The sequence below is a fragment of the Saimiri boliviensis genome, chromosome 13 (genome assembly GCF_048565385.1).
Source record: "Saimiri boliviensis isolate mSaiBol1 chromosome 13, mSaiBol1.pri, whole genome shotgun sequence".
NCBI classification, from domain to species: Eukaryota; Metazoa; Chordata; class Mammalia; order Primates; family Cebidae; genus Saimiri; species Saimiri boliviensis.
The window spans coordinates 44187856-44212783 of record NC_133461.1 but is presented as its reverse complement, the minus strand read 5'-3'; the positions used below and the strand labels follow the sequence as shown (position 1 = coordinate 44212783).

Genomic DNA, 24928 nt, shown 5'->3' with positions numbered 1-24928 from the left:
AAACTACCCACCTCAGTCTCCCAAAGTGCTAGGATTATAGGTGTGAGTCACTGAGCCCAGTCTGATTCAAATGTTAGTCTCACACAGAAACAATCTCACAGACATATCCAGAAAAATGGTTGACCAAATGTTGGGCAGCTTATAGCCCAGTCAAGTTGACACATTGAATTAACCATCACATTTATATACCTTATTCAAGAGAATTCCCTTACAATATCTCAAAGGGAAGGTATTCTATACTACTTTCAATGTTTTGAGATAATTACTAAGATGTTCACTGTAACATAGATGCATGTTACCACAATACAAGATTTAATAGGAGTTGCTTTTTACTCAATATGTTTAATGATGATATAAAATATTTTAAATCCCTGTACACACACACATTATCCCAGAGTGATTAAATTTGGTAGTTTATTCCACTCATTTAAAAACTTAGAACAACAAAAAACTATAACAGACACACTTATGGTTCATAAGGTAAGACACATGAATTAGTGAAACATTAGCTCCTCTTGAATTGAGATTATTAGTAATTAACAATGAAATTGATATCTGATACGTATATTATAATACATCAAAATAATATTGTAAAAGTTCAATACAAACCTCGGTTTAGTCATTATTATACTGGAAAACTTTTTTTAGTAAAACTTTCTTAAGGTGTTGTGAAATAATTTGTATCACTGTTTTAAAGTACAGCATTAAAAAATTGCTTTTGCTGCTTCCTATCACCATCAATAACCTAACAAATATGTAGGTACCTATCATATATCATCTGCATTCACATATTTTAAATCCTTCAGATTTTACTAAGTAGATAATAATTATAAAAATAATCTTATGGCATATATGATATTTACATAGATACTATAAAAGTTCATATTTATAAGTTATATATTTATAGGACAAAGTACACATGAGATGGTTTAAGTTTGATCCATTTGTTTTTAAACTTCTCAGAGATTGTTCTGTTTTACTTTATGTCAAAGGAGACTCAGCAAATTTTAATCAACTTTCATATCAAGAAGATGTTTAAATGGTTTATAGACAAAGTAATTTCAATATTTGTTGCTTTGGGAGTAGGGATGAAATTCGGGTAGGTAGATTCTGCTACCTCTAAAGCATCCTTTTTGCTCTTAGAGTCTAATAATCTAAGGTGAAGAAGAGAAAAACTAGCACTAACTTTGTAAAAGAATAAATGATAGAATTCTGGCAAATAGCAGACTATAATTAAGCTGAATCATTAAACTAAACCAAAGGTCAGCAAATAGTAGCCTATAATTTTTTTAAAAAAATATGCATGGCTATTCTGCACATTAAAAAAAATCCACATTTAATCTACAATCATCCAAAACTATAAAGGAAACTGTGACTCACATAAAATATAGAGTATTTACACTGAAATAGCTGCTTCTTTTATCCTATTAGTCAATAAGCCATGAAGGTAAAATTACAATTTTGAGGAATAGAAAATTTTAAGGATCTGTACTTAGATGTAGAACACATAGTGTACTTAGCCTTTACTTAGTGATTTCTTATGAAATATTTACATTGCTTCATCAAACATCCAGATGTTTAAAAATTAAGCACACTCATTTTCGTGAGCCTAGACAGCTTATTTTCTTGTATTGAGGGATAGCAGGGTTGATGGATATCCATTAATGTTAACACCTGATTCCTCATTTTTCAACTTTGTCATTAAGTTGCTTAGAAAGTGAATTAGTATTTTTTTTCAAATTTATTTCTTAAATTGGCATAAAACTGTATGTATTTATCATGAACAATATGAGGTTTTGAAGTATATATACATTGTGGAATGGTTAAATCTAGCTAATTAACAAAAGCATTACCTCACCTAGTTATCATTTTGTAGTGAGAATATTTTACATCTACTCGCTTAGTAGTTTTCAAGAAAAACATTATATTAACTGAAGTAAAAGTAAAACAGGCACAGAAAGACAGATGCCTATGATATCACTCGTGGAATCTAAAGACAGTAGAGAGTGGAATGGTGGTTGCCAGAGGCTGGGGTGAATAGTGGGTAGGGAGGGAATACTGGGGAGATGTTGGTAAAAGAGTGTCGTCTATAGTTAGATTAGAGGAGTAAGTTCAAGAAATCTATTGTACAGCATAGTTACTGCTGATGCATTATATTCCTGAAGAAAATAAATTTTTAATATTTTATGAGAAACAGAAGAAATCATGGGAGCAGATCATAGGTGGACAGAGTGGTGCATGAAGAATGACTTTTAAAGGATATGAATACAGAGCACTTAGTATATTATAAATGCACAAAACATATGTCTGATTTGAAAAAAAATGATGAAAATAAACATAGTATGACCTCTTCACAATTATGGATAAACTGTGCTCATAAATATGTTTTCAGAAACAAAATATAAAAAAATTATTCTTGTAATATTGTCCCAAAGAACACAAAAGACATAGTAACCTATATTACCAGAAATAGACACCAAAAAAAAAAAATCCTAAATTCAGAATACTGTACAAACTACCTTTAGATCCATTCAGAACACACAAGAGGATATTTCCTAATGGATTTAAATTATAAGAAATAATTTATTTCTCTCTGTGGTCTTTTAGATATTGGCCAGAATGTTCATCATCACAGATTTAATTCTGTAATCAGTTTTAATTCTGAATTTTAGTGAATGGACCAAACAGCAACTCAGGAGGCAAAACTTGCACTGTGTGGACTCACATTCAAATGTATCTACTTCCACTAGTTACAGCAATTGTTCATGGATGAAAAGAGGGTTTTCAGAAAAAGCATTTTTAAGTGAGCTAAGAGACATATGGCAATTAAAAATTAACTTGTGCCTTGAAATCACAAAAGAAGATGTTAGCATTATAATTGTAATCATGCTCAAAGGTTTAAAATTTTATGAAGAGGGGAAAACTTAGGCACATTTATCATGACTATACTTTTGGAATGATTCAAGCAGACATTATTACACTATTGGAATGATTCAAGTAGACAGACTCAAGATCTTTAGTGGAGGTAGGCAAACAGGCTTGGTTCCTTTTCTGGAAGGTCCATGAGTACCTTAGCCCAGGAAAGGGGCACGTGGACAATGGCTAGCTCAATTTCCATATAAAGAGTGAGATTTCTGACTTCCTGAAAAACCAGAACATTCTGAACTCCCCAGGAGAACCCCTTTCTAAATGGCAGAGGGCTGGTGAGGCTAGTGATATTTAACTGGCTTGTTCAGATAGCGCCCCAGAGGATATGTCAAAGTTTAAAGGAGGCTGTTTTAAATAAAACAACCCAAGCCAACCATAATGAGCCCATGTCACCTGGAAAGACCCTAAGCAGTTAACTAGCAGATTCAAGAAGGAAGGTCCCAGGATACTAATGGGTTCTTCTTTTCATTCCTTCCCTTTAGTGAGTAGGCACAACACAAAATTCCCAAGAGGCTCTTAAGAGTATGTAAAGATCCATTTTACTGTACAGTTAGAGAACAGGCTTTTAGGAAGCTGCTGCCAGAAAAGCCTGATCAATGTTGAACTATAAAACCAATTACAAGTGCTGCATAGTTTAAGGAACACACAGGGTCACTCACTTCCCTTTTCAGAGCCTTTCTTGGAGGCTCTCCAACCTGTAGAAAACCAGTGAAAGATCTGAGGGCTCAGCCAGATAAACTGAAAGATGCTTAATTATATTTGCAGATAATTTTTCACATAATTTTACTTTTAATTTTTAGCAAATAATTAACGTACTTTTAAATCATTAAAATTTACAAATAAGCATCATCTCTCTGAATCTCTATGTATCTCAACATATATCTGTATAAATTTCACAATCTCAATCAAACTATAGATCATTATTGGCCAGGCGCGGTGGCTCAAGCCTGTAATCCCAGCACTTCGGGAGGCCGAGGCGGGTGGATCACGAGGTCAAGAGATCGAGACCATCCTGGTCAACAAGGTGAAACCCCATCTCTACTAAAAATACAAAAAGTTAGTTGGGCATGGTGGCACGTGCCTGTAATCCCAGCTACTCAGGAGGCTGAGGCAGGAGAATTGCCTGAACCCAGGAGGCAGAGGTTGTGGTGAGCCGAGATCGTGCCATTGCACTCCAGCCTGGGTAACAAGAGTGAAACTCCGTCTCAATAAAAAAAAAAAAAAAGATCATTATTATACTATTTGTGGAAAACCTGGAAACAAAGAATGAGCTCAGTGTCAAAAATGTGGTCACATTTCAAATATCTTGAGTTTAAGCCTCCTTTCCTTCAATATCACACAATTTCAAATTAAATTCTTTTAAAATGTCTTCTGTTTCTAGTTTTCAAGTAATCCTTGCCTATGCCAAATTGGTTTTCAATGCCTACATTATAACTCATACTGGGATTAGTTCTTCTCAGAACCTTAAAATGACCAGAAGTTATTTAGAAGCCAGGCAGTTTGAATTAAAAGCATTACTATTTAAGAATCAGCATTAAGTTTCTGTAAGGTTGTTCACTGACCCCATTTATCTCATTGAGGAGTGAATTATATATGATAAATAATTAGATACAAAGAACCTGATGAAATAAATGTAGAAACGGTATTCTGCAATAACAAAACGACTCAAAAGCCAATACAATAATGTGAATAGGTGAAAAGAGCTCAGTTTGGAATCAGCATTGCCCAGTTGAAATTTCTGTGATGATGGAAATGTTTCTCTGTGTTGTTAAATCAGTAGCCTCTCACTATTTTGGCTGTTGAAAACTTGAAATGGATCCCAGTGGAGGAACTAAATCTTGAATTTTGTTTAATTTTAATTTCAATAGCCACATATGGATAGTGACGATAATGTTAGATAGCACAGACCTACATAAATTTATATTTGAAAGAAACAGAAAACGATCAAAATATGGATGCAAATTTGTAGAGTTTAAAATAGGAAAATACTTTATCAGGTCATCAAGGAAACACAGGTGGGAGGCCTTCAGCGAGCTGCAAATTGGTGGGAAAAATTCCTAAATACAACACATTGTTTCTTTTATAAACAAAGCTTCACTGTGTGCTGCAGAAGGTGCTTTGACAACTCACTTAGGTTTCATTGGACCTGCTTGGAGATATAGTAACTGTATAATTCCAATTATGTTTACTTCAATTAGATCACACAGTCATTTTTCTTCACATAATATGTTACCACCATGCAGATCTTCCAATTGTGTAAAGGTCATACAAATTCACCATGGGGGATTGCTTAGCTTCTGTGAATTACTTTTAGGCTATACTTGATAAAATCATTATCTGCAAAGTTTTACATAATAGACTTTATGTGTTTTGCACAAAACAAACATCCAGTTGGTCTCCTGGAGCAGGATAACAACAGTCCCTTCCCCTCACATCTGCATGACATTTTTGCATATGGTTAGTGAGCCAGAAGAAGTTATTAAGAGTGTAAGCTTAAGAAGGAAAGCATGCTTTCCTATGACCCTGGTTAATTATGGTAAAGATTTCTTTCCTGAGATAGTGGTTTAAGCCAAATAGATTTCGAAGTAGAATTTATATATTTCAAGATATTTCTGTGAAATGTTTGATATAAAACATGTCCCTTCTTCCAATATTGTGCTCTCCAGGGTATTAAGAGAGAAAGAGAACAAACTTTAAGAAGACATCCTTCACTTACACTGATTATTTCCATGCTCAATTGGTTTTAGTCAAGATCCCTTAAGAGGCATAGTATTTTATTGGAGCAATTTATTTTACTCAGTCATTCATGTATCCATTTAATATTTATTGAACACTCAGTTACCTTGTAACATTTAGTGGTAAGACAGTTTTAAAAATGTCATCCTACCTCTCCTTGTGCATAGTCTATAGTTTAGAAAGGAGTACATGACAGGTTAAATAATAAGAGATAAGCTTAGAGTAGCATGGGAACATATTGGAAAAAATTTAGCCAGAAAATGAGTGAGGCAAACAGAAAAAATATCATAGGGAGCATAATAACTGATATGAGTCAGGTGCAAGGGAGAGGGTATCTCAGCATGATATAACCCCAGAGACAGGTAATAGTATGAATGGGGATGAATAATTCATTTTCTTGGATATCACATATTAGATTTCTCTGGATGTCTAGATCATGCTATCTGGTAGAGAACTGGATACAAAATCTGAAATTTATAGAAAAAATTAGGGTTGTTATGCACATTTGGGAGTATTTTCTATTTGAAGTTGTAAGAGCTATGAATTCTATCTTGGTTATTGTGCAGAACACAAGGATTAAAGGGAAAAGTGTGGGATGTTGAAAGAATCCCAGGATGGACGTGCATGAATAGAAAAGAAAAGTCTCTAGAAAGGCAGCAAGAGAAAAAATGATCTGAGAAGCACAAGATACCATGAGAAATTGTGTATATCAAGAATTTACTTATTTCAAGATATTTATCTGAAATGTTTGATATGAACCATTTCTCTTCTTCCAATATTGTGCTCTCTAGGGTATTAAGAGAAAAAGAGAACACACTTTAAGAAGACATCCTTCACTCCAACTGATTATCCCCATGCTCATTTGGATTTAGTCAAGATCCCTTAAGAAGTATAATAAGCACAGTTGCCAAGAGAGTAGTCATTTTAAGGTTATAATTATCAATAGATTCAAATATGCTTAAGAAATATAGTCAAGTAAGGAGCAAAAATCCATCTTTTGTTTGGCAAAAAGTGGAGTCATTATAAAGTTAGCCAGATCAGTTTCAGCAAAATGGTGGGGAGAAGGTGTTTATAGTGGATTGAAAAGTAAAAAGGGCTGGGTGCAGTGGCTCACGCCTATAATCCCAGCACTTTGGGAGTCCGAGGTGGGCGGTTAACGAGGTTAAGAGATCGAGACCATTCTGGCCAATACAGTGGAACCCCGTCTCTACTAAAAATATAAAAAAAATTATCTGGGCTTGGTGGCACGTGCCTCTGGTCCTAGCTACTTGGGAGGCTGAGGCGGAAGAAACGCTTGAACCCAGGAAGCGTAGGTTGCAGTGAGCTGAGATTGTGCCACTGCACTCCAGCCTTGTGACAATGACAGAGCAAGACTCCATCTCAAAAAAAAAAAAAAAAAAAAAAAAAAGAAAGAAAGAAAAAGAAAAAAAAGAAAAGCAAAAGGGAGGTAAGAAGTGAAGGCAGTGAATGAATAAAAATGCTCCTTTAAACATTTCAGATGAAAAATATGTTTCTGAATGCTGGTGTCTGGCACTATCAACATACACAGCCAGTCACACCACTATAAACCAGTTCTAGTGTGATGGTGAATCTTATGGCCAAGTTTCCTTAGGCTCATAATTAAAGGATCTGAGCCAAAGAATCATTAAAGCCCAAACCCCAATTATTAATGAAGAGCAAGGAAGCTAATGAATGTAAAGAGTTGGGAAAACTAGAAATTGCCATACAAATGTTAGTGATTATGGTCATTATTACTACAGTTTGGTCTTGATAGATTTTGGTCTGTATATCAGCCCAGTTTATAGTAGAGTTGAAAAACAAATTGAAATGTCTCCCCCCATGGAGTTTGTAGAGCGGAAACATCAGTAGTTAACTTATGCATTATGCATATAATTTAGACTCAAGAGATCCAATGAATAACTGCAGTGAACTACAATTGCCCTCTTTAGACAGTTCAGTGTGAACTTCCTGATAGAAAGAAAGCAGTCCAAAGTCCTATGTAAATGGTGTGATAATAACAGGAGGATTGGCTGCTTGCTTGCTTCTCATTTCAGTTGAGTAATTTGAATAAATTCTTTATACAGATTGTAACTGCTGTCATTTTGATAATACTCCAACTTGAAAATTTGGATGTTGGGTGCAACCCCTTGCCAGCTCCAAACAAATGGAGGTTGGCTAATGATGGATTTGAAGGGCACTCTGGCATCATTGGTAGACAGAATATTTCCTTGCTAGGAAGTCTCCAATGTGGGCAAGATTTTCTATTGCTATCACATTCCAAATTAAACAGGGGTTTATAAAACTCCAAAACTGCTGTAGACCAATAAACTGATGAATGAATTGAAGCATTCCTCTTTCACCCACAGAAATCCCAAGTTCAGTTTAATCATTATTCTTGTCTCCAATTGCTTTGATTTACCTAAGATTAACCCTTCCCTCCTGCTATCCAAGATGCATAATTATTTCTGTAGTCTTTCTCCTTTTGACATAATTCTATTTTTTCTAAATATTCACTTATTGAGCAAATATCATTGAGTACTTACTGTATGTCTGACCTTACTTAGAGGGATATAATAGTGAACAAGGTGAAATTTCTACTTTCAAGGAATACATATCCATAATGCGAAATTTTCTTGAAAATATATCTTACAATTCAATGAGATCGGTATTAGAATAAAGACACATGCAAGGGAGTGGTCAATCTTCCAAAGAGTGGAAGGATAATGAGGCAGAATAAGGAAGTATTTAATCAGAGTCTTAAAGGATTTTGACATATAGAAAAAAAAAGCGGAAGAATATAAATATATCTCTTTGATTTGTAAGTTTCTTGATGTCATTGGTTCTACCTTATCCAACTTTGCTTCTCTTAAAGTTACAATGATTTGAATGTGAGAACCCCAAAATACTTAAATTCAAATACTGCTAAAGTATCCTCTTTTATTCTTCTGCTTATATATTTGTTTTGAATATGATATGATCTGTATGGATGGTGTTATTTTAATGACATTCATTTTAAAGGGTCTGGGAAAGATCATTTTCCCTTCAGTCTTTGCACTCCTGATTCTCCTGCCAACCTGCATCATACTTCCCAGTTTCTCTGGTGAGTGGCTTAAATTCTGATTGTTTTTTATCTACTTTATAAATTAAATCATATGTAAGGTTAATTCTACTTGATCTCTCAAAAGTTACTGCTCCCTTCTGCATATCTCAGATCTCTACAAATCCTAAAATCAAGAATTCTCAAACTGAGATTAACTGGAGTTGTCATCCATCAGATACGATGCTGGCATCTAATATAATGTTGATCTTCTGTTATGTCCTTTTTAGCTCTCAAGATTTATGCATATGTATGCAGTTCCTTTCTCTACAGCTCCAAAATTGTTATGGGGAATGACTATTTTGATGTCTTGAAGAAATGATAGATATGATAATGCCATTTTACAAACTGAGAACTTTGGAATTCCTAGAATTGATGAAGAAAGTACCCAAATGAAGAATATTGTGGGCCAGTCAACCTAGCTACTTTTCTGTGACTAAAAAAAGCAAAAACTAAACAAAAGTAAAACAGCAGGAAACAATACCAGTGTTATACCGTAAAAATTTACCAACCAAGAGTCAGTACAAGCCAGCTCCAGTACAACACTGCTGATAGAACATGCCATTGGCACTGACAAACTATCTTCTGGAGATAGTTTGTTGTTTCTATGTGTTGTTTCATTTTGTGTGTTCTTAGTTATGACTGAGTATGTTTCATGAAGTCAGTAAAGTTCCTGGTGCTTCAAGTTTTCCAAATCAAAAGCCTCTTTGAACATGGAAATAATGTGCATTATTCTTAGTGAACAGTACATCATAGCATTGGTGGCAGAATGGATCACTATTTAGAAAAAAAGCATTTGCTGTTTCTCTAGTTGAGATTTTTTGTTTTAGTATAAAACAGCAATCTTTCAATTGTATAATAGTGCCCCCATTTTCAGAGACAACAACAAAAGTGGGATATACTCATGTAGAGAGACAATCATTACATATTAAATTGTCTTGTTTTTATTAATAGTAGATTGGTACCCACTATTATCAGTCTATCCATTTTCTTCTCTCAAATTTAGAAAATTTACCACCACTCCCCTGCTCTCAAAAAAAAAAAAAAACCCCACAATCTATGATAAATACTCACCACTGCTGGAAGCATCATTCAGATTTAGCAGTCCCCCTCCTAGCCCTCTGTAACTATGGTAACTGTAGGTCCCATTTCCATTGATATACAGCACATCTTGTGAGCCTGGAACAGCTGATGTTGAATAAGTGGCCTGGGTCGCCTCTGGTTTACACTGTTTGTCAGCTGGAGCAGACTCATCCTGCAAGGACAGACAGCATTCCATTATTTATCAACTCACTGTGCTATTTCACCTTGAACAGGGCTGTCTTATTGTTATCTACATACCTGCATTGAATAAAAAAAATATAGTGAATTGTTAAGTAAGCACATATGCACATTTTCAACATCTTTGCTAAAAACTAAAACAAGGAAAGCAAAATAACGATGTGGGCAGATTGGTGATGGAACAATTGAAAATTTTCAACTGAATAGAAAATGACATGAAGAAAGTTACTCACGATAACCAAGAGGTAGAAGCAACCTAAACATCTATTGACAGATAAATAAATAAAGAAAATATAGTACATACATACAATAGAATTCTATACAGTTTCAAAAAGAAATCCTATTGTACTACAGCATGGACAAACTTAAGGACATTTTGCTAAGTAAGATAAACTGACCACAAAAAAACAAATATTGCATGATGCCACTTATGAAATATCAAAAATAGTCAAAGTCATAGAAACATAAAGTGGAATGATGGTTTTTAACACTTGAGGAGGAGCTATTGGGGAGTCATCTATGAGTCTAGAGTTTCCATTAGGAAGAGGTGGAGATGGGTGGTCCTGGGCATCTACCACACAACCTCGTGTATGTGGCTGACAGCACTGTACTACACACTTGGGAATTGCTGGAAGGGAAAATTCTAGTTAAAAATTGTTTAAAAGAACGCGCCAGGCTTTAAAAATTGCATGAAGATATATTACAATGGAAGATAAACATTTAATAAATGTTGGGTTCTTGAAACCTGTTTTGCAGCCTTTTTCTTCCTTTCTCTTCTTCTCTGTCGTCTCTCTTTCTCCGTGTATGTGTGTGTGTATGTCTTTCTATTTATATTATTTTATGTTTATAGCAAAATTTGAGTGCCAGTTCGAAGCTGACTCCATTACAGGTGCTAAAACAGACTGATGGCCGGTCATGGTGGGATTTTGGAAGGCTGAGCCAGGTGGATAACAAGTCAGGAGTTCAAGACCATTCTGGCCAAGATGGTAAAACCCCCTCTCTACTAAAAATACAAAAATTAGTCAGGTGTGGTGGCAGATGCCTGTAATCCCAGCTATTCGGGAGGCTGAGGCAGGAGAATTGCTTGAACCCGTGAGGTGGTGGTTGCAGTGAGCCAAGATGGCACTACTTCACTCTAGCCTGGGCAACAGAGTCAGACTCTGTCACAAAAAAAAAAAAAAAAAAAAAAGAAAAAAGAAAAAGAAAAGAAAAAGAAAAAGAAAAAAAGAAAAGAAAAAAAAGAGAAACAGACTGAGGACATGAATATATCCAAACCTTTCAGTTTTTTATTTTTTTGTTCACTTTTAGGCTATGCTAGTGTTCATAAAATTTTCTTTAATCCTTATAATCATGTTAAGTTGGGAAGAAATAAAACTGCAATAAACTGTATATATTTCCAATAGCAACACAGATTGAATTCTCCTTCAGCTGTGATTTTGTGAGACTTAAAGTACATACATATATGAATTCACTTGCCTTCTGCATTCTTCATCTTTTTTTTTTTTTTTTACTTTTTGTTAATAGGAAAATATTGTAAACAGATTTCTATTGAATTCTTGGGAGAGTTTTTTTTTGTCACCATCAGAAGCATTTTGTAGCTCTTAAATGTTGAGTATATGTTTAGTGGAACAAGTAACTTTCAAATACATTTTTTTTGTGGCCCCAGAGAGGTAAAAATAAGGAAATATGAAATAAGTTTGCTCTATGGAAACAGTAGTACTGTTCTATTGAGAAATACTGTGACCATTTATATTGTGAAATTATTGCCATGATTATCAGCCTAACACAGTTGTGGTTTTGCTGTTGTTCTCCGATTAAATCAACTCTAACTGATCCATTCAACTCTGACCATTATAGTCAGCTGTACACCTGAGACATGTGATCTACAGGCTTTCAGATCTTTTCATTCATAGTAAGACTATAAAATAAACAGCAAGGTATCTCAAAGTAAACTGAAGTAAAAATAAGAAAAAAACTGAAAGGAAAATGCAGGATAATACTTGAATGTTGATATAAATTTATTTTCCAAGCATTACTTTTTAAAAAAAAATCATGCCTCTGAGATATATTTAATACAAACATGAATTGACTGAATTTGAACTAGAACGTCTAATTGCAATTTAAATTCTTGCCATTTAAATCATAGAAATACTAACACCCCACAAGCACAGGCAATGAAAGCAAAAATTAACAAACAGGATCACATCAAGTTAAAAAGCTTCTGCACAGCAAAGGATACAATCAACAAAGGGAAGAGACAACCATAGAATGGGAGAATATGTCTGCAAACTACCCATCTGACCAGGTATTAGTAACCAGAATATGTAAGGAGATCAAACAACTCTAGGAAAAATTTCTAATAATCTAATTAAAAAGGGGCAAAAGTTTTGAATAGACATTTCTGGAAAGAAGACATACAGATGGAACAAGCATATGAAAAGGTGCTCAACATCACTGATGATCAGAGAAATATAAATCAAAACTACAATGAGATATTGTCTCACCCCTAGTTAAGATGACTTATATCCAAAAGATAGGCAATAATAAATGCTGGTAAGACTGTGGAGAAAAGAGAACTCTTGTACACTCTTGGTGGGAATGTAAATTAGTACAACCACTATGAGGAACAGTTTGGAGGTTCCTCAAAAATCTAAAAATTGTGCTACAATGTGATCCAGCAATCCCACTGGAGGTTATTTATCCAAAAGAAAGAAAATAAATATATCAAAAATATATATGCATGCCTTTGTTTGTTGCAACACTGTTTACTTACTGCTAAGATTTGAAAGCAACCTGGTTCCATCAACAGATGAAAGAATAAAGAAAATATGGTACATATACACAATGAAGTACTATTTGGACATAAAAAAGAATGAGATCCAGTGATTTGCAACAACGTGGACAAAACTGGAGATAATTATCTTAAGTGATAAGCCAAGCAGAGAAAGACAAACATTGCATGTTCTCACTCATTTATGGGACTTAAAAATCAAAACAGTTGAACTTATGGGCATAGAGAGTAGAAGGATGGTTACTATAGGCTGGGAAGGGTAGTGGGGGGCTGGTGGGAGGTGGGGGTGGTTAATGGGTAAAAACAAAAATAGAAAGAATAAATAAGATCTATCATTTATTTTAATTATAATTATTTTATGTGCAACAGGGTGACTATAGTCAATAATAACTTAGATGTATACTTTAAAATAACTAAAAGAGTGTATCTGAATTGTTTGTGACTCAAAGGATTAACTACTGAGGAGATGAATATCCCATTCTCCATGATATACTTATTTAACACTGTATGCCCATAACTCAAAACATCTCGTGTACCCATACATAAAAATAAGTAAACGTGTGTGTGTGTGTGTGTGTGTGTGTGTGTGTGTGTGTATGAAGTAAAAATAAGAGAAAAAATTGAAAGGAAAACACAGGACATTATTTTAAACACACACACACATATATGTATACATACTATGTGCCCACAAAAATTAGAAATAAAAAAAATTAAAAAATAAATGAATCACAGAAATTTCTGGAAGGGTAAACTACTTTAGAATAGCATAATTCCTAAAAGAAAATGTCTTAAAGAAGGAACCCTGAATCACATTTTGTTTGTATTACTGATTATACTACTTAGATTGAGTAGTCAGCAAATTGCAGATTATTATTATATTTTTATTCTGAAAGTTATTCTTTGTTGTTAGAAAGTACCAAGGAAGGTAAGTTTTATACTGTGGTTCTCTATAAAAAAGGATATTGCGTCAGCATCAAATTTACAGCTGATAATGAGAACTTTTTAAAAGACATATTTCTATTTGATATGTAGGTAAACAATATGTTTCCTTTTGTACTTATGAACTTTTATATTATAGATAGTAAGGGAGTTTAAATTATTAGACATGGAAGATAGCATTTCAAGAAATCTGTTGTTGCTGGAAGTGTGTGTGCTAATAAGCAGGTCTGAGGTAAAGGATCACACTATTATAGTGCTACTGTGAACAAGAATTATTAGTAAAGAAATAGTAGTAGAGAAATATAGCCACCATTAGGGTGGAGCCAGATGGCATGTTTCAGTGACATAGTAGGTGGAGGGAAAGTGGTCAAACCAAAAACTACTACACCTTACACACTATCCATCAATCTTTCGTAAAGTTACAATGAGACGTCTCCCATCTAGAAGAGCCAAGAAATTTATATAATACATATATTATATAAATACATGTATATCCCTCCATACTATAATAGACATGTCATATTTAGGTTAAGCTTATTAAAAGGGTAAATCTTGCCAAAAGATGAAGAGATAAATCTGTGATGTTCACATGTATTAATTTTTCTCACGCATACAACTATTTCCTGTGAGTAGGTGATTTCAAGCTGATGTCCATGGAACTGTAAGGCTTCTGGGGGAAATGGCTCAGTATTTTCCTGAGCTTATGGGTGAAGGCATATAGATATGTTTTCACGTCCTCTTTAATCAGACTGGCAGCTCTGCTTTTTTCTATTTTACACTTGTGACATCACCGCATATAAAGTATTATGAAAACCACCAAGAAGCAAATATTCTTTCTGCAAATACTTATAGCTATGGAAACCCTGAAAGAAGATACAATGTCACAATGTCCTATACTTCAAGGCAATTTTGAGGTCCTTGGGAAAGGGTATCCTCAAACAGTACCACCATTCCTTTAGTGGAAATAACGGGCAACATAATATTTGAATTTCTGGTTTTGGAAAAATGGTGGCTCTTCCGAAAAATACAACTCTATTTCTTTGCATTTGAAAAATAGCAATGAAATACACTTGCAGAAGAGTTTCTTATTGATGAGTAAAAGGGGGAAAAGGAGAAGACATCACTGCCACAGTATTTTCTCTTAGATCTTTTGTATGGTAGAATTAATTCAAACTTTGAGATACAGTTTTAACAATTTCCCAACTTTCGTTATTAACTGTTACTCCAACCCACAGTAACTGCACTAAGCAGGCAGATAATTTATTCCATTAATAATCAACACTGGCTTGTAATGATTCATCTGTATTCAAACATGGATTTGCATTATTAATGTTTTTGGCAGTCCACAATATGTTTAAAAATATAATATATAAAACTCCCAGTAAAATCTGGTCTGTAGTGACTTTTGGGCAAAAGTTTAATATAAAGCTTATTCATGTTTTTATCTTGAATGATTATTATTCTTTTTAAAGAAAGATAGTTTTTAAAGACATAAAAATTAAATATCCCTGGAGCCGTATTTTCCACTGGAAGCAAATTTTAATAATCATTAGTTCCAGTGCCAGTTGCAGTGGCTCATGCCTGTAATCCCAATGCTTGGGAGGCTGAGGTGGAAGATCACTTGAAGCCAGGAGTTTGAGACCAGGCTGGGCAACAAAGCAAGACCCTGTTTCTGCAAAAAAAATTTAAAAAAATGGCTGGCAATGGTGGAATGTGCCTGTAGTCCTAATTACTCAGGAGGCTGAGGTGGGAGGATCACTTAAGTCCAAGCATCTGAGACTGTATATAGTGAGCTATGATTGTGCTACTGCATTCCAGCCTGGGTGACAGAGTAAGAATATGTTTCTAAAAATGGATAAATAAATAATCACTATTATGAGCTCCCAGAGCTCTCACATCTGATAGATTGCCTCCTGAGTTACAATGAAGATTATTTTCACAAGAATATAATATTAATATGCTACAAGGCTTCACATCTAGGCGATGAAATGCATTTTATTCACCATAAAATAATTTTCTTTTTTTCTTTTCTTTTTTTTTTTTTTTTTTGAGATGGGGTCTTTCTTGCTCTGTCATCCAGGCTGGAGTTCAGTGGCACAACCATAGCTCACTGCAATCTCAAACTACTGGTCTCAAGTGATCCTCTTGCCACAGCCTTGTGACTAGTTGGGACCACAGGTGCACAAGGCCCTCCTGACTAATTTTTTGTTTGTTTTTGTAGACACTGTCTCATTATGTTGCCCAGGTAGGTCTCAAACACCTGGCCTCAAGTTATCCTCCCACCTCAGCCTCCCATAGTGCTAGCTCTAGGATTGTAGGATTAAGCCACCGCACCCATCCAGAAAATAATTTTATATCCTAGGTTTCATTAGATATATTTCAAATTTTTCATGTCATGAAAATAAAATTGAATTAATGAATGACCACGTAATGTACAGTTGTTTTGATTAGATTTATTTGATTAAAAATATATAAGAGATTAAAGAAACACTTATGGTGACTTCTATAATAAGGCTTTGGGCTTGTCAATAAATACATTCTTGATGTATATCAATAAGCATTTTATATATGCAAAAGAGGGATTAATAAGAGGATGAGTGCCACTTACAGATGAAGGGCAAGATTGGGAGTGGTTTAGAAGAGTACAGATGGCCTGCCGTTGGCACACTGTTTGAGAAAACAGGTTTGTACTCATTTGTACTCTTGTCCTTAGAAACTGGACACAAACTCTGAGTTTGCTAAACCTGATTTGGTCCCTGAGCCAACATGCTGAATTCCTAACTTACTGCAGATGCCTAAGAAATCCTTTACCTTTACTGAAGTACCTTTGATAGACATGTTTTTATAAAATGAAATTTAATTGATTCTACTCAACTTTTTGACAATAGGTTTTAAAAAAAATTGCATATAAAATGTTTCATTAACTTTTCTACATCTTCCAAGAATTCCACTTTTTAGACGTTATATTCTCTACTATCCAATGAATGTTTTTATGTTTTCAGTAACTTTCTCAGGCCGGGCGCGGTGGCTCAAGCCTGTAATCCCAGCACTTTGGGAGGCCAAGGCGGGTGGATCACATGGTCAAGAGATCAAGATCATCTTGGTCAACATGGTGAAACCCCGTCTCTACTAAAAATACAAAAAAGTAGCTGGGCATGGTGGCACATGCCTGTAATCCGAGCTACTCAGGAGGCTGAGACAGGAGAATTGCCTGAACCCAGGAGGCGGAGGTTGCGGTGAGCCGAGATCGCACCATTGCACTCCAGCCTGGGTAACAAGAGGGAAACTCCGTCTCAAAAAAAAAAAAAAAAAAACTTTCTGTGCCTTTAAAAGTGATCAGAAAACTTCAATAAAATTACTGCTATATTCAGTAATAAATATACCTTGTTTCTGTTTGCATTTTACCTAATATTTTTACAGCATTTTGAAGTGTACAAGGCATTTTTGCATTAGCACTGAATTACATTTTAAAATATCAGGTGATGTGGTCAAGGCAGGGTATTTGTGATCCACTGTTTTAAGGTAAAGAGTCTTAAATTGACCGTCTAAGAATATTATCACTGCAAAACAGTAAATGCATGAATAATGAAGGCCTCCATTTGACTTTACTATATCTAAGTTTTTTTACTGGATTTCTCCTGTCATTTTATGCTCTTTGTAATCTGTATGAGAAAAGTATTTTTGTTGGTTACTGCTTTAAATGTCTCCTTTCTCCATTAGTGCAGATGGGGCAAAGGAGTACAATTCTTTTTGTGTATAAGCTACTAGAAAACATCTTTACCTTCTAAAAGCTTCTCTTCTTTCATTTGAAAGCAAGTGTTCCAGAACTAAGTAAATTGCTGAGTTTCCAGGAAAATTCATAAAAATTCTGTTAGAACCAGACCTCCCATTTAAAATGCTTTCCTGCTAAGAAAAACTGTCTGCACTTAAAGTGAATGTGATTATTATTTGGGAGGTTGAGAAATGACTTTTGATGGCATTAACAAAACACACTCAGATACAGACACACATACCCTGACATATACAACAACATGCAAGAAATAATTTCTTTCATGTGTTAGGAGCAGTCTGTATAATGTCCTGTCCTTGCTGGCCACACAAATGAGTTAAGTACCCAACAAAGAATTGTTTTCTTTACAAAGTTGCTTCGAAACCCACTAAGACAGCTAATAAGCAAATTTCCGTTTGACTAAATCCAGAGAACCTAATGACAAGCTTTGAAATAACAAAGAAACCAGATTAAATTTGTTTCTGACTTGAGAAACCACGATTGCATCAGGATACCTATTACCAGAATTTAATCAAACTCTTCAAAGAACACATTATTATTTTAACAAATTATCTTTATAACAATATTTTCGTGCACATACACACACTCACATGATTTTATAGTAAATCAAGGTTTGATCTCACTTACATGTGGAGTATACTAAAGTTGAAATGAGAGAAGTAGAGCATAGAATTATGGTTACCCAGCCTCTGAGCCAGTGTGGGGAGACATGGAATGGAGAGTTGTTAATCGAAGGGTGCAAAGTTTCAGATAGACAGGAGGAACAGGTTTTGTGCTTTATTGCACAGCAAGATGACTGCAGTCAATAATGATATGTACTTTAGAATAACTCACAGAGTAAATTTCAAATGTCTTACCATAAAAAAAGATAAGTGAAGTAATGGATATGTCACTTAGCTTGATTTAATCATTCTATAGTTTGTACATATATCAAAACATCACATTGTACCCTATAAATCAAAATAATATGAAAAAATTCTTTAAAAGTGCATTACTGTGAAAAAATAAAAGTTTGAGAATGATTGGCTTAAAGAAAAATGCAAAATAAATAACAGTAGTTATGATCCTCAACAAAACGTATATGTATACATGCCTGGCAAGAAGTAACTAAACGCAATGTAAAGTCATCTACTCTAAAATTTTACTTATCAGCATAAAGCGTGGTTATTAAAAGTATAAATGAAGACTTGGCATGTTTTTAAATGCAGGTTTAAATGTAACACTTTGCCATTTAGTTATTGACAAAAAAAAACCCACATTTAAAAAGTAAATTATTTTTTCTATAGGTTGGTGATATTCAATTTGGAGTTTTTATTATGACTAAATTGAAATTTTTAAATAAATATTTGCTGGAGATTCAAAAATACAATTACAGATGTTAAGTTATTTGGTCATTGGTTTTATATGTGTATCATAGTATTTTTCACCTCAGAAAAATCTTTTAATTTTAACAAAGCAAAAATAAATTGGTGTCTTTAACATTAAGTCACATTACATTTATGGAGTAAGAAAAAAATAATAGCCATCTATGACAAACCCACAGCCACTATTATACTAAATGGGAAAAAGCTGGAAGCATTTCTTTTTAAAATTGGTAAAAGACAAGAATGCCCTCTGTTACCACTTCTAGTCAACATAATATTAGAAGTCTTAACCAGAGCAATTAGGCAAGAGAAAAAAATAAAGGGCATCCAATTATGAAGAGAGAAAGTCAAACTAACTCTGTTTGCAGATGACATAATTCTGTATCTAAACAAACCTCATAGTGTCAGCCCAAAAGCTCCTACAGATGATAAACAACTTCAGCAAATTTCAGGATACGGGATCGATGTACGAAACAGTGGCATTCCTATACACCACCAACAGCCAAACCAAGAGCCAAATCAGAAAGGCAATTCCATTCACAATTGACTCAAAAAGAATAAAATATCTATGAATACAGCTAACCAGGGAGGTAAAAAAATCTCTACAACGCGAATTACAAAACACTTCTGAAATATATCAGAGAAGGCACAGACGGAAAAATATCTCACTCTCATGAATAGGAAGAATCAATATCATTAAAATGCCTCGACTGCCCAAAGCAATTTACAGATTCAATGCTATTCTTGTCTAACTACTAATGACATTCTTCACATAACTAGAAAGAAAAACTATTTTAAAATTCATACGGAATCAAAGCAATGCCAGGAAAAAAAGAACAAAGCTGGTGGCATCAGGTTCATCAACTTCAAACTATACGACAAGGCTACGGGTTAAACCTCATGACACGGGTACCAAAAAACGGCATCTAGACCAGTGGAACAAAATAGATGCTGCACGTCCCAAAATAAGGCTGCACATCTATGACCATCTGATCTTCAACAAAGCTGACAAAAATCAAGCAATGACAAAAGATTTTCTATTCAATAAATGATGCTGGGATAATTGGCTAGTCATATACAAAAGACTGAAGCTGAATCTTTTCCCTACACCATACACAAAAATCAACTCAAAACGGTTCAAGACTTAAATGTAAAATCCAAACCTATAAAATCCCTGGAAGACAACATAGGCAATACAATCCTGGACATAGGAACAGGCAAATGTTTCATGACAAAGATACCAAAAGCAATTGCAATGAAAGCAAATATGACATATAGAATCTATTTAAACTTAAGAGCTTCTCCACAGCAAAAGAAAGAATCAGCAGAATGAACAGACAACCTACAGAATGGGAGAAAATATTTGCCAATTATGCATCTTACAAAACTCTAATATCCAGCATCTGTAAAGAACTTAAACAAAATTTACAAGAGAAAAACAAACAACCCCATTAAAAAGTGGGCAAAGGACATGAACAGACACTTCTCAAAGGAAGACATACAGGTGACCAATAAGCATATGAAAAAAAAAGCTTAATATCACTGATCATTAGAGAAGTGCACATCAAAACCACAATGAGATACTATCTCACACCAGTATGAGGGGCTATTATTAAAACGTCAAAAAGTAACAGATACTGGTGAGGTTGTAGAGAAAAGGGGACACTTAAAGCCTGTTGGTGGGAGTGTAAATTAGTGCAACCATTGTGGAAAGTAGTATGGTGATTCCTCAAAGAGCTAAAGCAGAACTACCATTTGACCCAGAAATCCCATTACTGGGTATATATCAAGAGGAATATCAATCATTCTACCATAAAGATCTTGCACATGAATGTTTATTGCAGCACTATTCACAATAGCAAAGACATTAAATCAATTTAATGCCCATCAATGACATATTGGATTAAGAAAATGTGGTACGTAGACACCATGGAGTATTAGGTAGCCATGAAAAAGAATGAGATCATGTCTTTTGTGGGACATGGAGGGAGCTGGAGACTATTATCTTTAGCAAACAGGAACAGAACGCCAAGTACCACATATTCTTACTTGTAAGTGGGAACTAAATGATAAGAATTTGGGATACAAGGAAGGAAACAACAGACATGGGGTCTACTTGATGGGGAAGGTAGGAGGAGGAAGAGGAGCTGAAAAGATAACTATTGGGGACTGGGCTTGATACCTGAGTGATAAAATAATATGTACAACAAACACCCATGATACGTGTTTACCTATGTAACAAATCTTCACATTGATCCCTAAACCTAAAAGAAAAGTTACAAAATAATTTCTCCTGAAGTCTACATTGAGGAGAACTCAAAACATTTTGGAAACCATCCCACTATTTATAATTGGGCTCTATTTATTTTTGAAAATCTTCTTTTCAAAAGAACTATTTATTTTTTGAGACAGGATCTCACTCCATCACTCAGACGGAGTGCAGTAGTGTCATCACAGCTCACTGCAGCCTTGACTTCCTGGGCTATCCTCTCACCTCAGCCTCCTGAACAGCTGGGATCACAGGTATGCAATACCATACCGAGCCAAAATTGTTTAATTTTTTATAGAGACAAGCCCTCCCTATGTTAGTCAGGCTGTCCTCAAATTCCTGAGTGCAAGCAATACTTCTGCCTTGGCCTCCCAAATTGCTGGGATTACAGGTGTGAGCCACTGTATGGAACCAAAAATATTTCCTAAATCATTATTTTTTTAACCCCTTTTGACACAACATTCTCTTCTGGTAAAATAGTTGGAGTGCTTTTAGCTGGTGATTACATGGCAGGTGTGGTTTCAGTTACTACTCTCAAATGGTCACTATAAAATTCTTACCCCTAGTCTCAGTTTCCCCCTCTGAGGCCAGTGCCCGAATTGCCTATTATTCAGTTTAAGTTTTGATATTAAATTTATTTCCTCTTCCCTCCATGTAGCTGTTGTAAAAATTTTTGATTAAAAAAAATACACCCGTTATATCACCAGTGTTCCTTGTTCTGATTAATGCATCATCCTACATTTTCTTTTCTCTTAGCGCCACTTCCTCCGGTGAAATAATTTCCAAGTCCTGTCAGTGACATGTTGAAAATGATGATTATTTTCATCTGAGAAGCATTTATTGTCAATGCATAACTTCAGAGCTCATCATCTCTAATTTGAATTTTCCTGTTTCCCTTTTCATACTCACATCTTCTTAATATTTTTTATTCACTAATGTTGATTGATCTTTAAAAGTTTTTGACACTTGTATTTTATTTTTTTCCTGGAGAACGAAACCCAAAGTTCCTGGCATGCAAAGCTCTTCAGAGTTTGAGAACAATCTTGTCAGCTACATTTTCTGTCACCTGCCCTTATAAACTCTATACTCTAGTCAGACTGTGACAGTGAAAAGCAGGCCAAGTATTACTAACTCAATTTTCCTTCTAACCTCACAACACCCATCCCCACTCCATTGGGGTTCTATATTTTAGGTTAAATGCTTTTGCCTATCTTTGCATTAGGCCAAGCTAACTAGGGGAAGAATTTTGTTTATTGTTCAAAGCAAAGATGATAATATTCCCTTCCTAAAACTAACCCCTGAGGATATAAAGAGGGTGTACACACAAGCAAAATGTGTTGAGAATTTGTGGGGGCATTGTGACTTGACCATAGTGAAGCAGTTTCATGGCTTCCTAAGCCCCTCACTGGTACCCAGATGTCTGCAGTGATCAGGGTCACCTCTTGATCCCAATCTCTTTCTTTTCTTCCTGCTCTTAGCATAATAGGAGCCTGAAATTTGTGCTGACTTAAGTTGGTTCTTTAGGATGTTAGTCCCTCATCTTTTCTGTTTGGTGGCTCCCTGAAATGAAGTTGCTTTCATTCCTCCAACTCTTTGTCTCTCGATGCATTGGCTGTCATACAGCAAGCAGAAATAGTTTGGACTCACAATCTGGGGAAGCCTGCAGCCAGGAGAAGTTGCTTCTGGCCAGCTGGCCCCAGCTAAGGAATTCCTGGGTATGTCCCTACCAGCTGCTGGAGCCTTTTTCCTGCAGGGACCCCCTGCTAGTTAGTTCTCTTGGCAGTACTGGATGTCTCTGCAAACTGTTGAAACATGGTATTGAAAAAATCTCTGAGTTAATGAACTCGATTCAGAAGCAGGACAAGTTGCTCTTGTGTGTACAGCTGGGAACCCTTTTTTTCTATCTGTTTGGGCTCATTCTTTGAACCAGCCATTTTGTTTTACCTTAGGGTATCCCGTTGGAGAGGGGGAATAGTGTTGAACTTGTATCTGATTTGAGAACCAGTTCATTTCCATTTGTCTTTGTTTTTGTGGGTCCTGGGTTATATGTTTAAAAACATGAGAAAGTCCAAATGCATGCCATGTTTTCTGGGATTATAGCTGTTACATATTATGGCTCATTTCTGTGTGCATTTTAAACCTGATGGGGCAATTATAGCAAGAAAAATCAGAGCTCAAATGGTTTAACCTGCAACTACAGAATTAAGTAGTGTCTTCTAAAACTCTCTATTAGTCCATTTTGTACAGCTATAAAGAAATACTTAAGTCTGGGTAACTTATAAAGAAAATAGGTTTATTTGGCTAATGGTTTTACATGGTACTGTCTTTTGTAAAGTTCCTGGTGAGGTCTCAGAAAGCTTTTATTCATGGGAGAAGAAGGGGAAGCTGATGTGTCATACGGTGAGAGAGAGAGGAGGAGGTACCAGGCTCTTAAACAACCAGCTCTTGTGTGAACTAATAGACTGAGAACTCATTACTGTGAGGACAGCACTAAGCAACTTATGAGGGATCCCATGACCCGAACGCCTCCTACTAGGCCCCAGCTCCAGCACTGGGGATGACAATTCAACATGAGATATGGAGTGGACAAACATCCAAACCATATCACTTTCTACTTTCTTTCCTTTCTGCCTGCTTTGAATGTCCCATTATTAAGCTACTGGTATTGAGTTTATACAACTCACTTTTTATATAGCACCACTATTTTGAGGTTACTTGGAAACTTTGTTTCCTTATATAGTTCTGCAAGTTCTAGCCAAAATGTAAACACTGAAAATTCATTTGAAACTGAAGAAAAAAAATAAAAGGTTTTTTTGTTTTTGTTTTTGTTTTTTTTTTTAAATTAAAGTGCCATGAAAACTGTTTTACCCAAAATTTTGGGCAACAGACTTCATCAGATTACCTACTAGGGGAAACAAAGTTTTGCTATATGACAAACTCACAGTAATGAACTCAGTAATGAGTTCTCAGTCTATTAGTTCACACAAGAGCTGGTTGTTTAAGAGCCTGGTACCTCCTCCTCTCTCTCTCACCGTATGACACATCAGCTTCCCCTTCTAATTTTTTTCAAGAATGATTTGGATCCAATTATCTTTTATAGGCCAGTGAAAGTACCAAATATTAGCCACTAGACCACAGGGTGATGCCATCTTATAGCTAGAATTTTAAGGTAAAAACTACTGGATCTTGGCCTGTATGTGGATATATCTGTTTAGATGTGTGTATGTAAATGTACATGCATTATGTGTTATGTCTAGGGTGCAACCAAATTGGTTTATAAGTAAATTAGTAGTCATACATTAAATAAGTAAGTTCAAATGCTTTTCAAGTTCATATGAATTTAGTAATCTTTGGCAAATAAGAATGGTTTCAAAATTATTACTAAAATACAAATAGATATGTCTTGAAATTTTCACCATATATTTTTGGGTTTACTGATTATTTTATACTCGCCTTTGATAGACATTTTAAGATATCAGGATTTGGCATGAGGTTATAAGAGTATAAATCCAACCATGTGTGCGTGCGTATATATATTTTTAACAAATAAGACTAATATAAGATGATTTGTTCAATGAAAACAGCTGAATCATCTGAGTTACTGGAAAAATGCTCATGAGTTTATTAAGGTTCTTACTTAGATGAACACTGATGTTCACAAGCTTAAAGAATGGTTAACAGGGAAATAACTTTAAATGATGACTAGCTTTGTTTAATATATGTGTTAAAATGT

General features: G+C 35.0%; 1 protein-coding gene across 11 annotated transcripts in view; it reads right to left on the bottom strand.

Moving 5' to 3' along the window:
* The window catches only part of NOL4 (nucleolar protein 4), a 356765-nt gene that overhangs the window by 12661 nt on the left and 319176 nt on the right, over window positions 1–24928 (bottom strand). For all 11 annotated transcript variants that reach the window (XM_074383632.1, XM_003924743.4, XM_003924745.3 and 8 more), the window contains one exon: window positions 9836–10016. In XM_074383632.1, the coding sequence (XP_074239733.1) occupies window positions 9836–10016 (181 nt within the window). The remainder of the gene's footprint in view (window positions 1–9835; window positions 10017–24928) is intronic.